At 41.3% G+C, this 21,503-nt stretch overlaps 1 protein-coding gene across 1 annotated transcript in view; it reads right to left on the minus strand.

The window, feature by feature from the left end:
• Positions 1-21,503, minus strand: part of LOC147691951 (SH3KBP1-binding protein 1-like) — a 308,124-nt gene that overhangs the window by 207,021 nt on the left and 79,600 nt on the right. Inside the window, exons 4-6 of the mRNA XM_086938233.1 lie at positions 4,380-4,453; positions 3,660-3,718; positions 2,401-2,481 (exon numbers count right to left, since the gene is read on the minus strand). Coding sequence (XP_086794359.1) covers positions 2,401-2,481; positions 3,660-3,718; positions 4,380-4,453 — 214 coding nt within the window. The remainder of the gene's footprint in view (positions 1-2,400; positions 2,482-3,659; positions 3,719-4,379; positions 4,454-21,503) is intronic.

Here is a 21,503-nt window from a genome sequence, read left to right on the forward strand (position 1 = left end):
TGCACGCGATCCCTGAGAAGCTCTAACACCCTCCTACTTATTCCCCCCCTTCAGAAAAAGAATTCCACTCAGTCACGCTCCTTTTCAGGCAATGCCCCTCTTATTTAGATTGCCCTCCCACCAGACCTCCGTTGTAACCCGTCCTACCCCAGCTTCAAAAAAGAACTCAAACTTCTCCTTAATAAATACGGGGGCTTCTAACTACCTCCCGAGTGGCCTCGCCTTCCTCAGCACCCCCCCCCCCACACAGCTGCTCCGCCTACGACTAGTGAACCCCCTCCTGCCCCCCCTCTCCTTCCCTTCCCCTTCAATCGTATCACCTTCCCTCCCCTCCTTGCCTCTCCTTTACCTCCCGTTTCTTACTACACCTTATGACCTTCAGTTTTTCTTTCACATTTTTGGTCCTTCGTGCTCCTAGGTATATTTTATCGAACCTTCCCACCAAACTGCGACCTCTATATTGTATATCTTATGGTGTTTAGCAATTGTTTTTTACTTTTCATCTAGTGTAACCTTTATCCTATGTGGGCTGCTTATTTTTGAATCAATTTTCTGTACTTATACACACTGTACCTGTATTTAAACACCTTTGTTACAATTGTAAAGCGCTCTGATACCTCTAGGTCCAGCCAGCGCTATATAAAACCTCTAAAATAAAATAACAAAATAAATAAAAAAATAACAGTAATGTGGACTTTACAAATAAACCTTTTATGTTATGCAGTTGTCACCATGGATGTATGTGCCTTCTGAATATCTTCTTGTATGAGAGGAGTTGGTAGCAATCTTTACATAAACGTACTGTACCAGCGCATCTGGATGGTGTTCCCAAGTAATTCAGTCTTTGTTGGGATCTGGATGGGCAGCATTTGCATTTTTGCTATCTTTTCTTCTGAATAGGTCTATGTAGACTCGGCCCAACTGAACATTAACATGTCGAAATATTCTGTGATTGTACAATTGTGGCTGAAAGAGTTTAACAAGTCAAATTGTTTCTTTAATAGGTTGTGCTGTCAGACTGATCCACCTCTGTAAGCTAAATCCCACATAACGTGGGCTTCTTGTGATAGTGAACATAGTTCCCTCGTGAGCACAAATCCATCTGGTTTGAGCAATGGTCACTCGACTTAGTCTCCATTGTCCCTCGAACTCACAGCGCGCACCAGTGTCAATTATGAATGATTTTAAACTTACTGCAGCTGATCCATGCTGCTGCCTCTGCAAGCACTGCAAGAAGGGCTGCGCCATGATTTGCCACAAAACCAGCCAGCCTCCAACTAACTCTGAAGTGAAGTGAGAACGACGAGCCGCAAGCCTGCGGGAACACCACTTGTATGTTTATGAAGATCAAGTTGGTAAATGTCTAATAAAGAGTCACCAACGTGCATTCCAACACAAATATGTGCAGATTCAAATAGTGTCAGCTACCCAAGAGTTCCAAACCTCAGTCAAACCAACAGTCTATCAGAACAAATCCAGCAATTTAGCCAACTTTGCTTGGAAAAAAATAATGGTTCTTTATGTTGGCCAAATGCAACCTAAGAATCTAGATAAAAATACGTCAATTTTAAATTCAACATATTCACTGATTATGTGCATGAATGAAAAACAATGATGTGTAACTCCTGTTCCGTTCCCATAACCAGTCTGGTATTAAATTATTATCGATCGTCCATCCCAACAAATGCTGTAAAAAAGTATTTAAAAAAAAAAAAAGACTACCAACATGAACTGCAATAAGGTGATAGGTTTTATGGGGAGGTGATCCCTTTTTGCAAATGAGTGTCAAAAAGTGGTAGTTCTATATATATAGCAAGAATACTGTTGCAAGGATCGCTCCTCACCCGCCGGCACCAATACGCAACAACATCAGTTACTACTATGAACTGGACCAGGTATTTATTTTCCTTAATTAATTTAGGCACACAGGAACAGAGTGACCTGGATCTTCAAATTGTAATTAGCTTGGGCTCTTGAGAGAAGGCATTGCCAAAATATTGTGTGGAGTGAAAATACATGCGGGAAGAAAGGTATTTTTTAATCACAAACTACATGCAATTTTTTAAGTTAACACTGTTCCACGCACAGGTTTTGGGTTTAGGAAAGGGTTTGAAATTTGATGTGTGGAATGACAGAGAAAGGATGAGGCACTAAAGGAAGGAATCTTTGAGGAGGCTGTTATAGAAACACATTTTACTGGAGCCAATAGGTCTGGTTAAATGTTACTGGTCTGGGTTGAGCAAGTGATTTAGATGTTAGAAAGTTACAAGGAGAGAACTGAATCTCTTTGCAGGTTTCTTCTGACCAGAGCCCAAGCTTGACTGCATCCAAAGTCAGATAGTAGATTGAAATGATCTCTTTTTAAAGAAAAGGACAACGCAAAAGAGTGGATCACCTTACCTGGAGGTGGCAGGTATCCATTGAAGAGGACACTCCCACACGAGGATCTGTCCAACTCTTCACACAGCTGCAGACGACGAACTGCACAATATAAAATGTTGTGAAATTAATGGTGGGGTGCAGGAGGTAAGCCAAACACCAAACACTTTTGTGTAAAGCCTATTAGAGCTAGGATGGAACTTCTGGAACAATTGCTTATCATACTCTTCTGACGTTGCTACCCCGCACCATCACCACGTACTTATACCATGGAACACCTTGTTACTCGCAAGTGGCAAACATCATGAAAACTATTCTGAAGGTGCATGAATGCTAAAAAGTAGCACAATACGTTCTCTCTCCTAGCTAGTATTCCTGCCTCCACTAGGACTTCCTAATCTAAAATCACAAGCCAAGCCAAGACAATGAAAGCCCTCTACACGTGTGTGTGAATACCTACAAAATATAAGTGAATTTGTCTGCAAAACTGGAAGAGCTTCATTGGACGAGACAGGACAATACAAAGTATAAACACCAATAACCAGATGGATGGTGACTCACAAACAGTATGTGTTTTCAAATGGCCAGTCACAGTTATTCCACAACATCAAACCACAGGTTTACTTTGGGAGGCAGTAAGTTCATCAGAGAAGAATGCTTTAACAAAACACAGGTCAGAGATTGATTCCTGCAGATTTCCCTAAATAAGGGAAGGAAATCTACCAATATAAGGCCAATCCAAGATTGTAGCCCTTCAGAATGAGGGGGGGGGGGGGGGGGGGGAGGGGGAAAGATTGTGGCCCTTACATCAAACATTTGCAGATCCTGCCTCATATCTAATAGCTTTTTGTATTCAATAAGGTGCCTCATATATCATTTGTTTATAATGCCCATCTAGTCATTAACACTAGGTACAAGACAGTCAAAAGGGTGGGAGATATCGATGGAGGGATTACATTTTTTTTAAATTACAGCTGTAGTCATCTACCATACTGTAGATTAGGCTGCAAGAGATTTTTAAAAGCAATCAATGATGGCCTGACCATATATGATCACAAAAGAAGTGATAAATCAAGGACTTTAGTAGCAATAGTTAAAGTATGCCTGAACTTCCATACTAACCCTAAACACTGGAATAAAAGTTGGTGTCAACAATCAGATCAGATATTCATTGTAGACCAGTGTGATAATCGAGACATATTGCAGTCGGCTCTACAATCAGTGAAGAAAACAGACGTACTAAGAATTACAGCATAATCCATAAAACTATTAAGGCATACCTAAAGGGGTTATTCCATAGAACTCTGCTTCATGGAGCAGCAAGCTGGTGTTCACTTGCCTGAGAAGAAAACAGGATCACGTTAATACAGCTGCACACTTTACATAAAACATTCATTTACAACTGCTGGCCACTTCAGCCTCCACATTTCAAATTAATCTTGCTTTTAAGCAATGCCCAATTATTCTATTAGTAGGTGCAGGAAAAATGTTTATCTTCGAGATCTGGCCATCTTCAGATAATCTCTGCTTCAAACTTGTACTTAATGCCAAAGATCTCAGAGGCTCAGCTTAACAGTCCATCTACTAGCACTGGAGGATAACTGGACCAAGGACTCGTGCAGAAAAAGAAAGGCTGTTGCTCAAGACACCAAACAATGCTAGTAAACATCAATCCAAATAAACATTTTAAAGTCACGCTTCCACCATAAGTATAAGAAGTGGCACATTCTGAAACTTATCTTTCGGCAGTCTTCATTCACACACAGTCGAATTTGCCATTAGTGTCCTAAAGTACTGTTTCACAAATATAGGACCATTTACAAGAGGATGTTTAAAGATTGGTGTAGTTTACTCTAACTTAACAATTAAAACCTACCCTTGGTTCTTCAGCAACACACATAGGGGGTGAATGACAGCCCCTATATTGCTCATCAGCAGAAAGATTTCAATATATTGCTCATCCCAATTTTACCTTAGATATTAGAGATTTTGAGACTTACCTCGGATCAAGTTCTTTGGTGCGGAGAAAATTTAAAATGGGAGCAAATATGGTTGGATCTCGGTCAATAAAAATCTGAAAAAAAAGTAGGTAAATCAAGACATGTTGCGGAGAGTAAATACACATAAGAAGATACACAGATCATTGGTTTCTGGTGTTTCACAGAAGGGTGCAGTCAAGCAGGGAAACTATGGAAAACTTGTATTGCATAGAAGAATGCAGTTTTAAGGAGAAGTTTCTCTTTTGGCAGCAGATTATACCAGCTTAATGGTTGTCAAACTTTTCAGGCAACCCTCTGGACTGTGTAAAATAATTTAGTCAGAGCCCCAAAGTAAGGCATGTTATTGTCTATGTAGTTTGTAAAATGCTAAATATTAAGAGGGAGCTCAAACACTGACGTGGTGTTTGAGGGCTTTTCCTCTAAGACAAATAAACAAAAAATGGATATTCAGTAGCGTCTTTCAATTTATCACAATTAATATAAACGCTGCAAAAACACTGCGAGACAAACCATTCAAACAATACCGGAGGAGCACGTCAAGACAGCTCAAAAACAATGTCCAAGAAATTACGTTCTATGGTGCTTGTTTCAGATTAAACTAGTATGTAAATGTAAAAAGATACCATCATGTCAGAAGTTAAATATCTAGGAAGATTTGAGGGATACAACATATATCATCCAATACATTTTAACAAAAAAGATGCTCATTTTTACCTTTTATTTTCTCACATTAACATTTATAACATTCTAAACACTGTAAGAATGTCCAGGTATTTCGTTACTAAACACAATTTTCCAAGTACATCTACAAAATTGATGTTGGCTGTCAAAAGCACTTGTATAATGTCTTAGGAAGTTTATCTGCTCCCTATTCAACATAAATTGCCACCTGGACTTTACTTTGACCTCCACCCCTCGCCCCAGTGGAGCAAGTCCCAAGGGGTTGACAGCAATAGTGTTACGGTGATGTTTCCAATTATGAGGATGCAGTTTTTTATCCCCTACTAAATAGTAATCAAAAACATTAACAAAAACAAAACAACCATTGACATGGCATACTCCACAAATCAAACTAACTGTAGCAATTTGAACTGGTTTTGATACCCAATTACATGGTACTCATGTCATCGACCTTGGAGGGAGGAAAGGTTAGTTCGGCTTCAATCGGTACCTTAAATCCTCTAAGACGACAATCAGGTCACTTAAATATTTTTCTGGGTTGGTATGTGACTCAGAAGAATGTGGTTTCAAAATGTGATTTGTTCATGGTCCTGTGGTCCAAGCATAAGAGCGTAAATTGTGGCTTCTTAAAAGCAGTCAATTGTTAAGGATGCTGTACAACATCGGTACTCGCAAACATTTTCCCAGGGGCCAAACTGGTTGGTCTGTGGTGGGACCAAGGGCCGCATTGATGCCAGCATGGTGGCGGTTTGGGGACTAATGAGGATGTAGGAGAAGCAAAGCATGTAAATTTAGTGTGCACAATGTGAAAACTGAAAACTTGGGACCAATCCCGGCTTCCCCAGTTGACCAAATTGTGTGATCCTATGCAATTGTTTTATTGGACTTTCAGTAATTTTTCTTCATTTTCGCAATTAAGTGGATCTCGAAATACATGACTTTAAGAAGTGCATTGTACAAAACCTTCTCCTGTATTTGATTTAATAAACTATAATGTTGTTCAAGCATAATAGCAACCCAGTGCACCCACAGGATGGTTTGTCTCTTAATTCACTATTGACATTCTTGTCAGGGGGGCATGAATGTTTCTAAATTCATGCTTGAAAACTATCACTTAAAAAAATGCATCTCAATGCACTGATATAATCTAAGGTACTAATATGAAATGGTTCTGCATTTAAATGAATACACTTTTGAATCTGGAAGAGACATGATCATATTTTTACACTTTTGCTGGTAGAGGTCTTTGAAAATAAAGGTGTTCCTAAAATTAAACCGGGCAGGTCTCTCTAGTTACTTTCTTTTTTTTTGTTAACTTTAATTAACCTTTACATAAATACTTGTCCGTTTATTTAACCTCTCTTTAACCCTTTCCCTGCTGTCGTCGGCGTTGACCGACGCGAGCACTATCTCCCTGGTGCTGCGCACGACCAACGGCCGACGCAGCCCCGCCCACTCCGAACACCCGCACTGCGGCGAAATATTCGCCGCAGTAAACGGGTTAATGTTAGTGCTGAGTCAGTAAACAGAAGCCCACCACTGCTGTTACCCAGGGGGATGCATGTAAAAGGTCATGAGGGCCGCATGCAATCCCCGGGCCACACTTTGCGAATCACTGCTGTACAGCATGGCTAAAACCATAGGAAAGGTCAACAAGTCCCAAAGGCAAGACCTAATTTTAGCATTGACATTGTCTGGTATTTCATTTATTTATTTTTGTTTTGTAAGTAGGTTGACCAACTGTCCGTATTTTCACAGACTGTCCATGAATTAACCCTAAAGTCTGTTGTTCATGATGAAGAATTCGATGGATAGCATTTGTGTGCAATTTTAGCCTTTGTGCTAAAATACCTATGCTACTGTTGAAATGCCTTAACTGGAGTGGAAGTTCTCCTCCGCAGTGATCCTGAGGGAGGGGTAGATACATAAACAAGTAACAAGCATTCTCGCCAGGGTGTTGGCTGCCTGAAAAGAAATGTAGATCTGTGCAGTTGGTAAATCTGTAAATGTAAAGGCTGCTTGGGAGCCAGTAGAGGTGGCGCTGATTGATGGAGACACTTTGAGCGTTCTGAAGACAAACATTTATTATTTTTGACAGGTATTGTAGGGGGTTTTCCAAGCTGAGTTGTGGAGTGCATGCTTTTAATGGACAGTTGTAAAACGGTTTACACGGGATGCCATCTCCATATTACTAAAATGTACTCTTTCAAAACACTTTGTTAATTTTAACCTAAATTCATGTCCACATTTTGTGGCAGCCTACCTTAAACTGTGTGTAATGCACATTTAAAATTATGACTTACACATTCACAGTGCTTTCTGTGACGGGCAGGGACCTCCCAGCACTAACAACACACAAGTCACTAAAGCTTGCTGAACCAAACAGAATTCAGTTTGATGGGCTTCTGGCTTCATACACATACATCTGCACTGATCACATTAACCAACGAATGTTTCATAACATAAAATAGTGTATTTCACATTGATTGTTTTAAACGTATATACTTTTCATTTAAGGTGTGCATTATTTTATATGTAGTTGCCTGATGGTAAAAGATTTAAAAAATTGTCACAGAATATTTTTTTCTTTTTAGTGTTGCCTTTGATTCCGCCTCCATGCTACCTGACCACATCCCTATTGCACTCGGGATCACTTCTTTTTGATGCCCTTCGACCACTGAGCAAGCCAGTGATGTTAGCATATGTTGTACCGCAGACTTCTTTTAATATAGAGACATTGTGTCAAATTAAACTGTGTTAATTATTTAATCTGTATTTACTTAACACAGTGTACTAACGCGTACCATAACGGTAACTCCGGTGTCGCGTTATCCAGGCATGTCGAGTAAGGTGTCATACGAATCGGGGTGCTGCCCTCTCACCAATACTGGCGATGAGGTTAGCATCCCACCCCTCTAGAGGGACACGACATGCACGTAACCGTGAACCCCGGTTAAAGTTAACTGAAGCCTCAGCTCCACAAAATGGACGCTGCCACCACAGACACGAGTCTGACCTCCTGCTGCTGGGAGTCCTTCCAGCGAGGAGCGCTTGGACAAAGGGTTTCCCGTCGAGGGCGGTGTTCGCACCGTCCCAGACAGGGTTTGTGTATTCTGGGTAGGTAGGGCTTTTGCGTGAAGGTGACTGCGGAGTGGCACCCCGGTGCTCACTACGCATCTGCCGGTTAGAACCAGTTCCAGGGGCGACAGCCCTGGCCTGGGGAAAGTCCAGCAGGGGAGAGGGGTGTAACTGCCCCCTTCCTGGTCCCACCCTTAGGGCAGGACCTAGTCATGTACCCACCCCTTTCTTTAGAATAAAGACCGGAGCGGGGACCCTTCCAAATTAGATCATCTTTGATTCAAGAACTACTTTCTACGAAAGGACATTCAAGACTCTTCTCAAGATTTCTCCCTTGTGACTAAGGAGTAGTCACCCTGCATCAGCGGGCACCAACTAAGAACTCTGCGGTTTGCTGTAAGTCCTTCCTCAAGGAATCCGACGGCCCAGCTCGACGAGAACCGGCTTCCCTGGCACCTCTGACCTCTACCCACATCATCAGCTCAGCTGTGATCTATGGGTGCGACGAGACCTCGAGGGACCGGCCATCATCAGAACCTGCACGCTCTTAAAACCAGCACGACCATCGAGGTAACTCTCTGGTGAGTGCTCTGGGGTCCGAGAAGCCCCGACCCTGAGCCGCTCCAGCACCGAAGTGCAGTCTCCCAGCATCTCCACGATCTGCGTGGGGCACTTCTGCTCGCTGCTCAGCACGTTGTCTGGTCACTAGCCGCTGGCTTGTGTCCTTCTGTGACGACATCCGAGAATCATCACTGCTGGTCTGGTTGCTCCAGACTGGCCCTTGCTTCCATCTTTGCGAGAAGCACCCCGGACCCTCCTGGTCCACTCAAGACGCCCTCTTAGGCCCCCCCCGTGGCCCTGAGAACTGCCAAGGCTTGTGGCCCCATCCTGGGCCCAGCGACGCCGACAGCATCATCCTTCGTGGGACAGCTCGCACCTCCGCCGTGGTCGCCGACAACGCCTCCTGGTCCGTGAGACTGCAGAGCCTAGCGTCGCCCACTCACCTGGTCGAGGTGACGGCCAACCGGTGCCTTCCTGGTACCCTCTGACTACTGGCTAGTAGTACGAACTTGGTCCCCTCTGCTTTCAGGTTTCTTCAATCTCCGATCCAGGCTTGGATCTCTACGAACTATTCAGCACTGGTCGCCGGCCAGCAACTCCTTTTCTTCCGGCTCCTGGCTCGTCAGCGAAGACCCCGACGCCTGTAAGACTTGTGCAGCCGCAGCCCTCGTGGCTAGGTAACTCGGCATTTCGGTGCCTGCATAGCCTCCTTACTCTAGGGTCCCGAGTCCCTCGCTTCCGACTTGCCTTATCGGGTCCGCCCGAGACCTTAATCTTTCAGTGTCCTCGGACACTTGTTCCTAATTGTGCACTTGAAGTATTTGCTAAAGAGATTTGGTTTGTGCTTAGTACCCTGTCCTCATAAAGAGTACAGGGCTGTTGTGATTCTTAATAAATATACTGTTTATTTTCATAACACTTGTGTGGTGTCCTTTCACTGGGTGTTCAAGGGGTACATGTGTGGTAAACAGCTGGCTTAACACGCCCTCTCGAGTCTTTAGCCTTAGACTGCTCGTATCCACGCTACTAGGATAGCTGGTCTATAGGTTGACTTACAACCAAACACCATAAGGGTCGTTGGAACGATACATAGCGGTCGCTAGAATAGCGAACGTTGCATATCGGGCCAACTTCTCACACTATTTATCTGACAGAATTGTTAAAAAACCCTGTCCTCTGGTGCTAAAGGGAATTGAGAAAAAGAAGGTGATCTAGTCAGTTGTTTAATTTCACTATGTGGGACCAGGAAACCTGGGTTCAAATCCCAGCTCACCTTCATGACTAAATTGTGTTATTTTAATCAAATCTAGTTTACATGATAGTGACATTCGCGAGAATACTCAAGTAATTCAGCTCAAGATGGATTCTGTGTAAAACCCTCACTTGTATACGATTAAATAGCCTGTAATGTTCCTCCATCCACAAAATAATATTGATTAAAACATAATCGACACCTGACAATTCGTACGCTTTGTTCACTCATGGCTTTGTCAGGAGGGAGGGTTAATAAAGGTTTTAAAGTTCATGTTTTGAAACTTCCAATTCAAATAAATGTCAAAGCAAAGTTGTGATCTAATACAATAAATTGGAATACTTCCAAGTGTTAAAGAAACACTTTTTTACATTTTACAGTCTTTATCATGTCCTTATATTTTGTTTCCTGTGTAATTTGTATCCAAAATATTTTGAAGGTTCTGTATGCTCTTAGGTACTTAGGGATGCCCGGAATACTGGTTTGGGATTGGCTTGACTGCAGAGCCATTTTAAGAAATGGCAGAGTGGGCAATTGCCCAGGCCCAACATTCCATGGAGTCAGCCCCTACCCGCCCTCAATGAGCCCTACCAATGGACCATCGCACCAGCAGAGTTTGCCAGGGTGGGAGGGTGCTGCTTTATCAACCACTTGACAGTGCCTCCTCCGTTTCTGGCCTCTCTGCTGAGACAACTCTGCAGATATGTGATACTTTCCAGTACTCAAGGAGGGTCTATCTGATTTTAGGAATTGTCCCGCCATGTTCTTCTCTCTCATTTATTCGGTTCTTAGCAATGACCTTCTGAATCAATTTCCTGTATAGATGACTCAAATTAATATATTTCCGCAATGCCAAATAACACGCCTTTTCCATTTCAAAGTCCACGTCATTAAACATGCGAAGAAATTAATCACATCAGCCTAATCCTAAAGGGGTATAATTAAAATAAGGCCATTTTAAAGTGACTTGCATCACCTACAAAGTCTTAAACTTATACCTGCTCAAGTATTTTAAAAAAAATACTCCTAGTCATGGGAGGGAAAAGAAATACTGTAAATAGTCCACTTTGATCCTGGGCATCCCAAAAGTAAAAAACCCAAAAAGGTAAACCAAACCTTCTCCTGTCTTGCAACACACTGCCTGAAGATCTCAGACTGAATGCCCACCCTTGCTCAATAGACTCCATCTTTACCACCAAAACCATCCAAAAAAGTCTTACATCTTAGCTAATGATTATATATATATACATATTTTTTTTGCAGACTTATACCCAGGAGCGAACTTCAGAGATTACCCGACAGCGGCTGAGGGAGAGAGGGTCCTTTTTGGGGAAATATTTTTGTATCATACCCTTCGAGCAGTCTGCCGACAGCTACATACAGATTTTCTATCTCAACCGTCTACCCTGAATGCCCTGGAAAACGTATAGACCACTCTGTCCCCACGTAAACTGATCACCAGACTAAATACACATATGCAATCAGATGCGCCTGGAGTGACTGTGTGTGCTCGTGCTAAATGGGACACGGAGTTGCCATGGACATACTGTTGTGCACAGATGACTAAACGCTCACCTAACTATAAGCTCAGACTAATCCATTTAACATTTTTACACCTGTATTATAGAACGCCTATTGGCCTACACAGGATGGGGTTACGAGAAAGCGACTGTTGTTGTCGGTGCAGCGCTGATGCCACATCGTTCCTCCACATGGCTTGGGAATGTCCTGCCCTTAGTATATATTGGTCTCGAATTTTTTAATCAATCAACCAAATCCTAGATCTCAAGGTTTCCCCTTCCCCTTTGGTGGGCATATTAGGATACGTAAAAAACACGCATGTTAAGAAAACGTAAATTTCATGCGTTGCTTTTGTTATTTGCTAGGCGACAGATAGCAATTGTTTGGGGGAAGAGAAGGTCACCCACAGTCAAGGGATGGCTAAGAGAAGCAACATATGGCCTAACACAACTAGCGACATACTGGGAGCTCATGCCACCGACCTCCCGGCCTAGGGAGGTATGGGAACCTTTTATCGAATGGGCCTCGGACACACATATTAACTCTAATCATACTGGGGAGGCCGCAGATGCGGACATGCCAGAGTGAATGTAATGCGCAGAACAGGGTCAACTGGAGTCTATTAGACAATAATAAGTGATGAAAGTGATCATAAGTATATGTACTAATGTATTCTTAATGGAGTTTACGCACTATCCAGCTGTAAGTTGAGTCACCCTGTATGGTGTATATATACAAAGTTGGTCGATTTCTATATAGGTCTATCTTGTCACCGCTGTCCTCACAGTATACATCGTTTGCACAACGATGTTGTGTATGTCACATGTTCCCGCTATTTATTGGTTCGATTACGCACCACCGAAATGTTGTTTGTCTTTATATTGCACTCTACCACTCTTTTGAAAATCAATAAATACAAATATTTTAAAAAATGATTATATATGTTGCAAAACACTAATTTAATTTCCTGTTACATGTGAAGTGCTACTCCACCCATGTGGCTAGGTGAGTGCTATACACATATCAATAATAATATACATTCTATGGCGTTTTAAAATTCCATGAGGCTACCTTGACAATAGTCATAGTATAAATAACTAAGTTTAAGAATTCTTGAATGAAGGCACAAATCTTGACTAATTTGAGACCTCAATTAAAACGGTCCCTGAAAATGAGCATCACCAATAGGTTCTGGCACACTTGAAGCTGTCCAGTATGGGACAATTTAAAGATCAAGTAAGGAGAGTAGTGAGACACACTATGTTGATTCTGGTGTAAATTCGTTCTTTAGCAGTAATCTGCTTGGATGCACAAGGGCATGTCCCTCGGGCCTGAAGAAACTGGGTTGAATACGCAAAATAAAGCACTAAGTTGGAATTTCTTAGTGTCCCCCTGTTGCACTCCGGTGGTTAAATTAACCTTGCTACGATTAAAGATAAATTCCACAAAAAATCGTTTTTTCTTTCTTCTCTTCATTTTGTTTTTTAATGCATGTTGTAGCATCACAATGATAATTCACATATATAACTGTACATAATTTCGATCTCATCTTGATATCACATGTATATAATGCATTTCATCAATCATCCCAATGCATTACGGGTCGGGGACCCTTCCTCAGGGGCCTGTGTATCCTGGGAACACCAAGCGGGAGCTGCAGAACCCTATTGCGTCCACGCTGGTATTTCAAGTTCAAACTAAGCACTACTTACTCAGACTTCGTGATTTCGAATCTGCAGCACACTGCTGTAGTGAACTGTGGCTGGATTGTGCATGCCCAGTTGTTTTCCTATGGGACCATGTACCTCTCACCTTCTTCCGGAAGTTCATTTCACGTAATTCAGATTCATTACTACTAGGGCCCACTACGAGTCCTATTATATTGACAACTTTGTGAACTTCAATTGTGGCAAGTCGGCATAATGAATGGTCTACTGCTCATCTAATCACCTACAGTCCTGATGATGGCCCATTAATCACCTATGGTTGAAATTTACGGCAATTGGAGATTTATCAAAACCTAAGGAATTATACCTGGTACTGACATTGTCACTTTGAATAGACTTATGTGTCTTTATTGTTATGTTTTATACTCACTGCAAACTACACTATATTTTTCACCTTGTGAACACCTTTGAGGACCGAGCACCTTGATGAAGCAGTAAATTACTTAATATAACTGGAAGGAGTGTGTTCTTTTCTGTGTAGTTTGTTTTTGCTTCTGATATAGAACAATTTTCGAAATATGGATTGGTTGCCATTGCTGATATTTTCTTTCTTTTACCGCATGGTACCCTTGTACTCTTTATTTGTTGAAACAGAAAGTATTAAAACCCTTCAGCAGCACTCCTCCGACCACCCGCATATCCAATGAGCATAATAAAGAGAGTTGTATTGTCCTGTAGCAGAATGAAACAAAGATGCTGAAAGTCACTGCTACTATCAAGAGCACCAACCATAACAATTTTGATTTCCGGGCGGCGTTCGACACAGTGGACCGAAATAGCCTCTGGGAAGTATTAGAAAATTATGGAATGCCACAGGGTATATTAAACATCTTAAAAGATTTACATAGTGGCAATTGGGCCCAGGTCATTAAAGACACAAAGGGCTCACTAACGCATAAAATCCCAGTAAGGAATGGTTTGAGACAAGGGTGCGTTCTGGCACCCTTGCTTTTTTCAAATTTCTTAGCAGATCTCCCCGCTGCCTTGGAAGTTGAAAGAAGTGTGAGTCCACGTATGAGTTGCAATAAAGTGTCATGCCTTTTATATGCCGATGACCGTGTGATCCTGGATCAAACCAAAATGGGCCTCCAAAGGAAATTAAATGTTTTTAAAGAATATTGTGAAAAAAAGTTTTTAACTGTAAATATGGAAAAAACTAAGATCCTATGCTTTGGATAGAGGGCAAATAATTTTAATTGGTTTTTAGGACAGGATAAACTAGACGTAGTAGGTGAATACAAATATTTAGGCCTCTGGTTTAATAGCACACTAAAGTGGAATACCCAAGTGGAGGCACGAACGGCTAAGGCTTATTCCTTGGTCTGTAGTCTGAAAAAATGTAATAAAGATTACGGTGACATGTCACACAGACCGCTTTTAAAGGCATTTGAAGTGATGATCCCCCCACAAGTGCTTTATGGTGCAGAGGTGCTTTACCTGAGTGGTAAAAGAGGGTGGGACCGGGAAGAAGGTAAAACTTTGAAAATGTTGTTGGCCTTACCAAATAGCTCCATGATTAAAGCTATCAGAATGGAGGTGGGATTGACATCATGGGATGTAAAAACTCAAACGTCCTTAATAAGATTTTGGAACCGACAGGAGTCTGGTGGTGAAGAGAAGGTATTGATTTGGTGTAGAGGGGAAATGCAAGCGAGCAGCTTACGCTGGGCGCGAGATATGAAGAACTCTCTCCAGACGGTAGCTGCGCGCTTGAAATTGAGCCTCTCTCCACCATTGTGGAATATAGTCTGCACTAAAAAAATGCTTAGAGACAAAGGGCTTGAATTTTCCAGATCACAAGACATGGACTATCTGAGGTTAAAAAAAATCTGTGAATTGGGTAAAGAATGAATGGGAAAAGGAGGTCCGGTTCCCATACTTGGATTTACTGCCCAATAGATGGCTAAGACACAAAATCTTGAAGGCTCGGGTGGGCCTAAATCCATGGAAGATTGAAAGAAAAATAAGAATGGCCCTGATCCACCCGGACGGAACCTGTAAATGTGGCCTAGGAGTAAGAAATGATATTTTACATATATTGTTTGATTGTACATGGATTTTAGCAATTCGGAAAACCTTTTTACGTCCAATTTTTTTAAAATATGAGGTGACCTCCCGTGCAGATGCCATTGACCTCCTTACAGAAATGACTTTTTTGGATATTACAATTGCATTGGGGAAATTTCTGAAAGCAACAAGAGAATATATAACGTTGGTAGCAAAGGAGGGCGGGAGAGATTAAAAAGTACAGTGTTTCCCAATTTTATGTTATGGTTTTACAAGTGTTGTAAATGTGTAAAATGAATTGTGGTACCCTTGTACTCTTTATTTGTTGAAACAGAAAGTATTAAAACCCCTCAGCAGCACTCCTCCGGCCACCCGCATATCCAATTAGCATAAACAAGAGAGTTGTATTGTCCTGTAGCAGAAAGAAACAAAGATGCTGAAAGTCACTGCTACTATCAAGAGCACCAACCATAACAACACAACACGAATCATGCCCCCCTCTGTGTTATAATAGAGCCACAAATTACTGTAATGGTGTAAGAGGATTGTGAGCAGAGAGCTTAAGAGGGTGGGACAACACAACAGCGTCCCAATTAAGGCGAACAAACATGTCAAGCTTTTTTTAAGAGGTGAACTTTGGCTGTACTTAAGGAAATTAGCAGCATGCCTTGCTTCAAGGAAGCATTCAGAATAAATAGGATACAAAAGGGAGAAGTACTAGCTAGCATAGTCTTTCAAAACGTGCAAAGTACCTCAATGTACCTTGGACCACACAACCGTAACAACTTGTGTGAGAAACAGAATCGACATTGAAAAAAAAAGCAAGCGAGAACTAAATATAGTGTCAAAGGTCAGAATAGTTTCAGCATTTTCCGTTTTTTTCCAACTGTGCCCAAAATGAGCAATTTGTAGAGAATACCGAGTTTTTACCAGTGGAAAAGAAAGGAAGTATTATTAAAAACTGTTTGAATAATTTTCTGTAAGTTAAATTTCACCTGCAAGGAATAAGCAGAGAGCATTTTTTTTTTCCAGGAAGAAAAAGTAAAGACACTTTTTTGTTTCCATAGTTTTTCAGTGTGATCTAGCGAGCACCTGTGGTGTGTAACCTTGTGAAAATACTATTATACATTTGGTTTTAAATCTTAGCGTTTGCCAAGTAGAGCAGAGTACGCTCATTCGTAGAAGTAGAGACCCTCACAAGGAAAGAGGAAAGAAAGCATAAAAGTTATTATGGAGGAGTCAAAAGATCCATGAAGAAGCATGAAGTCTGGCTCTTGCTATAAGGAGAAATAGACGATCTAAATATATCAAGGAAGATATATATGTTTTGGCTTGCGCAAGTGACAAGGTTACTGTCATTAATGTAAGGCGGCACACAATTAATTTACCAGCATAATAATGCCATGAATATAGAGATCGAGGGGGCTGGGATGGACAATGTACAACCCAATACACAGGTTTAGTAAGTAGTAGGTGGATTTTCTCACTCGCTAAAAGGCATAACTGGGGAGGGCCATAGCTAATTCAGGGAGGGGAGGGGAGAGTGGCATTGGAGAAAAAAATCCCCAAGTGCAAACAGTTTTTAAAAAAATAATGCCATGAAGAAATAGGTTACGGGAGTTTAAAAGGGCAAAAGTGGGAAACTTACAAATATAATTAGGAAAAATACTAAAACTCCTTGGAAGAAGGCATAATGAATTAAATGAAACAAAATTGGTAGAAAAAAACTAAAACAAAAAAAATGAATAGGCAGCATACTGCTGGTTCAGCTAGAATTAAAGAGAAGCAACCCATGCTTTTCTCAGAAAGAGCACACAAAATGAGTTATTGTTGAGGTCCAGCGAAACCCAACACAGACAAAGAAAGAGTAAACCTGTATTTAGAATAGGAGTGGCAGACCTAACAGATAGAAACAGATCTTTGGTATCAAGATCTCTTGCAACTGCAAATTGTGCAGGCCTCGAAAAATCATAAATATGTTACTAGACCTGGAGGTATAGCGACTGAAATAATCTAATCAAGCTAATTATAATGCTCTTGACCTATAAACTGGTTTCAGGTTATGTGATCCTGGGCAAATATTTTGATTCACTTTCATTTTCTTCTTGATCACATAAGGGAGCACCTTCAAACGCGCGAGTTCAGCATGTCTGCTGTACAAAAACACTTTAGTTTGATTTAATAGACTAAACTTTTGCTCCACATACAATACAAATCTAGCCAGAAAATACGATACACATGACAGTTAACTTGCTAACTTTTAGTTCATTAACAGCATAGTCTTCAGGACAGGGGCAGGAATGTTTCTCAAGTCATGTTTAAAAACTATCACGTTCAATAAATATATGCATGAAGTGGTAGCATACTCATTGGCAATCAGCAGATTTTTTATTTGAATGGTCACACAATTTCCAACTAATGTGGTTTTACTGATAAAACTATATAGCATACTAACAATGTTTGGAATTAGAGTTCCTACAAATATTTGTAATTTGTACATCACCAAGTAAAGTGTTCTGATTTGTTTTGCTCCTATTTAAATCTTTGTTTGCATCACACTTCTGAATTACCCAAAACAATTTGCTTTCGTAATTCCTGATATATTTTGAAATATTTGTACTTTTTGATTTGCGAGCTGTTTAAATACGGTGTTAGAAAAAAACATGACTTCTTACAGCCTTTTGTTTCACAATGATTGTCAGATAGATCACTTGACAAAAACCTCTAAATGTGAAAAGAGTGACAAAGTAAACACCATGTTCAAGAATAAGATAAGCAGCAATCAGTAAAAAGACAAACTAGCATTTGACCTCTGTTATTGGACAGCAAAATGTATCAAGATAATAACAAGATTTAAATGTGTTTTAATTGTTCATTCACTTTTTCAATGAACAGAAGACCTGTTCCTTTCCAGTTTAAGTTCACTCGACAGAACGGATGTGAAGGTCCTCTAAATAGCTCGACCTGATAAAATCTGACTCCCTCATAGCAAGTAGATTTTTCGAGGCCTGTTGTGACCTTACAAAATATACTGTTCATCTGCCGAATTATTTAACACTGGGCCCCAGAAGACCAGAAAACAAAAGGCAATTTTGTTGAACCATGGAATGGTTGTACAATTGGTTTCAATATGTGACAGCAATAGCAAAGGCAGAACAAAAAGGCATTACAACTGGTTAGCTGATAGCAATACATTAAATGGTGTAGTCGAAAACAATTACCAAGGCAAAACCTTGTGAAATCAAAACTGGTAAAGCCAAAAGGTTTGACATTATTAAGGTTCGAGGTAATTTCAAATATCACACCTACTGCATTAAAATTCAGGAATAAGTAACAATGCTATTGAGAGAGGACTGCTTTATTTCAAGCCGGATCCAATTTTGCAGACAATTTTGAAATCGCTTGCTCCTGGATGCTTCCTGATACTCACCAATTGGCTACAAGTATGGCTGTCACCTTAAATCGTCAAACATCAAGAATGTGTAGAATAAGGTCCAAAATAGCCATCATGTTCATAATCAGTCGCCGAGTGGCGACTAGAGGGTCTGTTAAAGAACATCTATCTTACGACAACACAGGGCTCTCCTAACAAAAATCTACAAGGAAAACCTGGGTGATTCTTTAAGATGGACAAATCTATTGAAGCATCTAGATGTCTTTTAAAATTGTGTGTTGTAGAAAGTAGAGTCATAAAAGATTAAAGCCTCATAATGTATGGATTAAGGAACTCAAAAGAGCTAAACAACCAAACAATAGCACTGGGTACGTCAAATGAGGACGTTGAATGAAGACCTACATTAACACTTCTGTCATGGTAGGATAAGACTCCATTTTGGAGTGGGTCCTGGTGTCACTGGGAGGCTTCTTTTTGGGGATGGGGATGTTTTACATCAAAATATTTTAAGAAAATTTAGGTACACTTGTTGGCATAGAGTTCTACACCAGCATCTACACCTGGTGAAGACTCACACAGTCCCAGGACCTGGTAATTGGGCAACTAAAATTGTGCTGCAATTTAAGACCAAATAGTGAGGCTAGACTGACTGAGTCATGTTGCAAGGCGAATAAGGTACTTACTTTGGGTATTAAAATTCCTGTTGAATACTCCACCTACCTTCAGATTCCTCACCTCATGAACCTCCTCCAGGAACCAGAATGGATCTGGAAATATTGAAATAACTTTCCTCAACCAGTAGATAGAGCCAGGGGTCCAGCTCATTTCTGATGATACCCCCAGATGTGAAGTCACAGAGCCTTATAGGTGCCACTCAGGAGCTCTGACCTCAGATCTGATTCTTTTTTCCATGACCTTAGAGGGAGAGATCAAACTGGCAGGAATGTAGTGCTGAAAACTGACTAGGAACCTTATTAAACATGCAATACTACTCCTCCCAAGAGGGAGGCAGGCAGGTTGGTGAGTAATCTACATGAAGGTAAAGTATCCCCCATAAATATTGCTACAGAAGGCAAGTAACTCATTCTTCTGGTCAATACTTCTACCTACAGATTTCTCACCTCAATAATCAATAACAAAGTATTACTCTCTTGAACTAGGGATCCCACCTTTCTTGGAACAAAAAATACCGACCATTTCCTTACATTTTCCTATTTTGGAATAGTCAAAAGCTGGAATGTGAAAATGTATTCCTGTGGTCCTATGAAATGATTTTTAAACATAATAGATTTTAAGAAACTTTTTTTAAGGTTCTGATTACGATATGGTATTTGTGCCTTTTTATGATATTAAGTTATCGAATAAAGTATATGACTGACTGACTGTATTCCTGTAAAATAGCACCACGATTCTTCTACAACATGATACTTATCCCTTCGTTTGCGCTATTAATCATTCTAAAACGATTTAGACAGCTCTCTGGGACATTTTAACAGATCTCTACACATAATTGCTGTTTTAACTTTGTATCTGAGGGAAAAAGTACCAGATTTCACAGTTTTCCCTAGTATGTTTTTCCTGCCTATACTTAACACCTTAGCTGCGGCGCAATTCCCTCCCCAGTGCTGCGCTGTCCATTCGAACTAGTGCTGAATGAACGTCCAATGGACGTGCGCAGCACTGGGGAGGTAGTGCTGCCGTGGCCAACGCAGCACTTAAGGGGTTAAAACAAGCATTAGAAATGCTATTGGTCTCACATTTTTTTGAGTTCGAGCTATTGGCGTTGTAAATTACAATGTCTTTTACCCTTGTGTTGTGGAGTGGATGTATGAGATTTGAGTGGAATCATGGGTGTTGGATTGGAATTGTTAGTTGTGTAACTGTGTGGAGTGGAATTGTGTAATGTGGCGTGGATTTGTGTAGTGTACATATGTGGCATAATAGGCACCATAGACTGGGGCCTTTTGATCTTATTTTCATGGACCTTGGGACCCTTTATATTCCCGATTTCCAGAGAACAAAGAAAACAGATGAATTTTAGAAGCAGTGACTGTTGCATTAGATCCAAGTTATACACTTTTTTTCTCCCTTGGCTTTTGCATTTGTCACCCCGAGTGGGACGGGTATGCTCAGACATGAGTCCCGTGTTCTCCACACCACTGGAGTCAAGCTATCCTGGCTGAAGACGGCTGATAGCCAAACCAGTCCTAGGATGCTCGATTCCGGTCCAAGGAAGACATGGCTTGGCAGTTCGGGCTGGACTGTTCCCATGAGGCACAGGGTCAAGACTGATTTGCATATGGCCATGTCTGAATTGGGGTGGTGTGGTGAGCAAAAAAACGATGGATATAGGCCCAGATCTCTGTACTGGGGTGAATGTATGACATTGTTCTGCATTCTGTCCATCAACTGTTGTTTTTGAATTTTTCACCCCGAGTGATACGGGTATGCTCAGACGTGAGTCCTGTGCTCTCCACACCACTGGAGTCAAGCTATCCTGGCTGAAGACGGCTGATAGCCAGAAACCGGTCCTAGGATGCTTGATTCCGGTCCAAGGAAGACATGGCTTGGCAGTTCGGGCTGGACTGTTCCCATGAGGCACAGGGTCAAGGCTGATTTGCAGATGGCCATGTCTGAATTGGGGTGGTGTGGTGAACAAAAAAACGATGGGTTTAGGCCCAGATCTCTGTACTAGGGTGAATGTATGACATTGTTCTGCATTCTGTCCATCAACTGTTGTTTTTGCATTTGTCACCCCGAGTGGGACGGGTATGCTCAGACGTGAGTCCCGTGCTCTCCACACCACTGGAGTCAAGCTATCCTGGCTGAAGACGGCTGATAGCCAGAACCCGCTCCTAGGATGCTTGATTCCGGTACAAGGAAGACATGGCTTGGCAGTTCGG

This window comes from Lissotriton vulgaris, chromosome 9 (genome assembly GCF_964263255.1).
Source record: "Lissotriton vulgaris chromosome 9, aLisVul1.2, whole genome shotgun sequence".
In the NCBI taxonomy this organism is placed as follows: Eukaryota; Metazoa; Chordata; class Amphibia; order Caudata; family Salamandridae; genus Lissotriton; species Lissotriton vulgaris.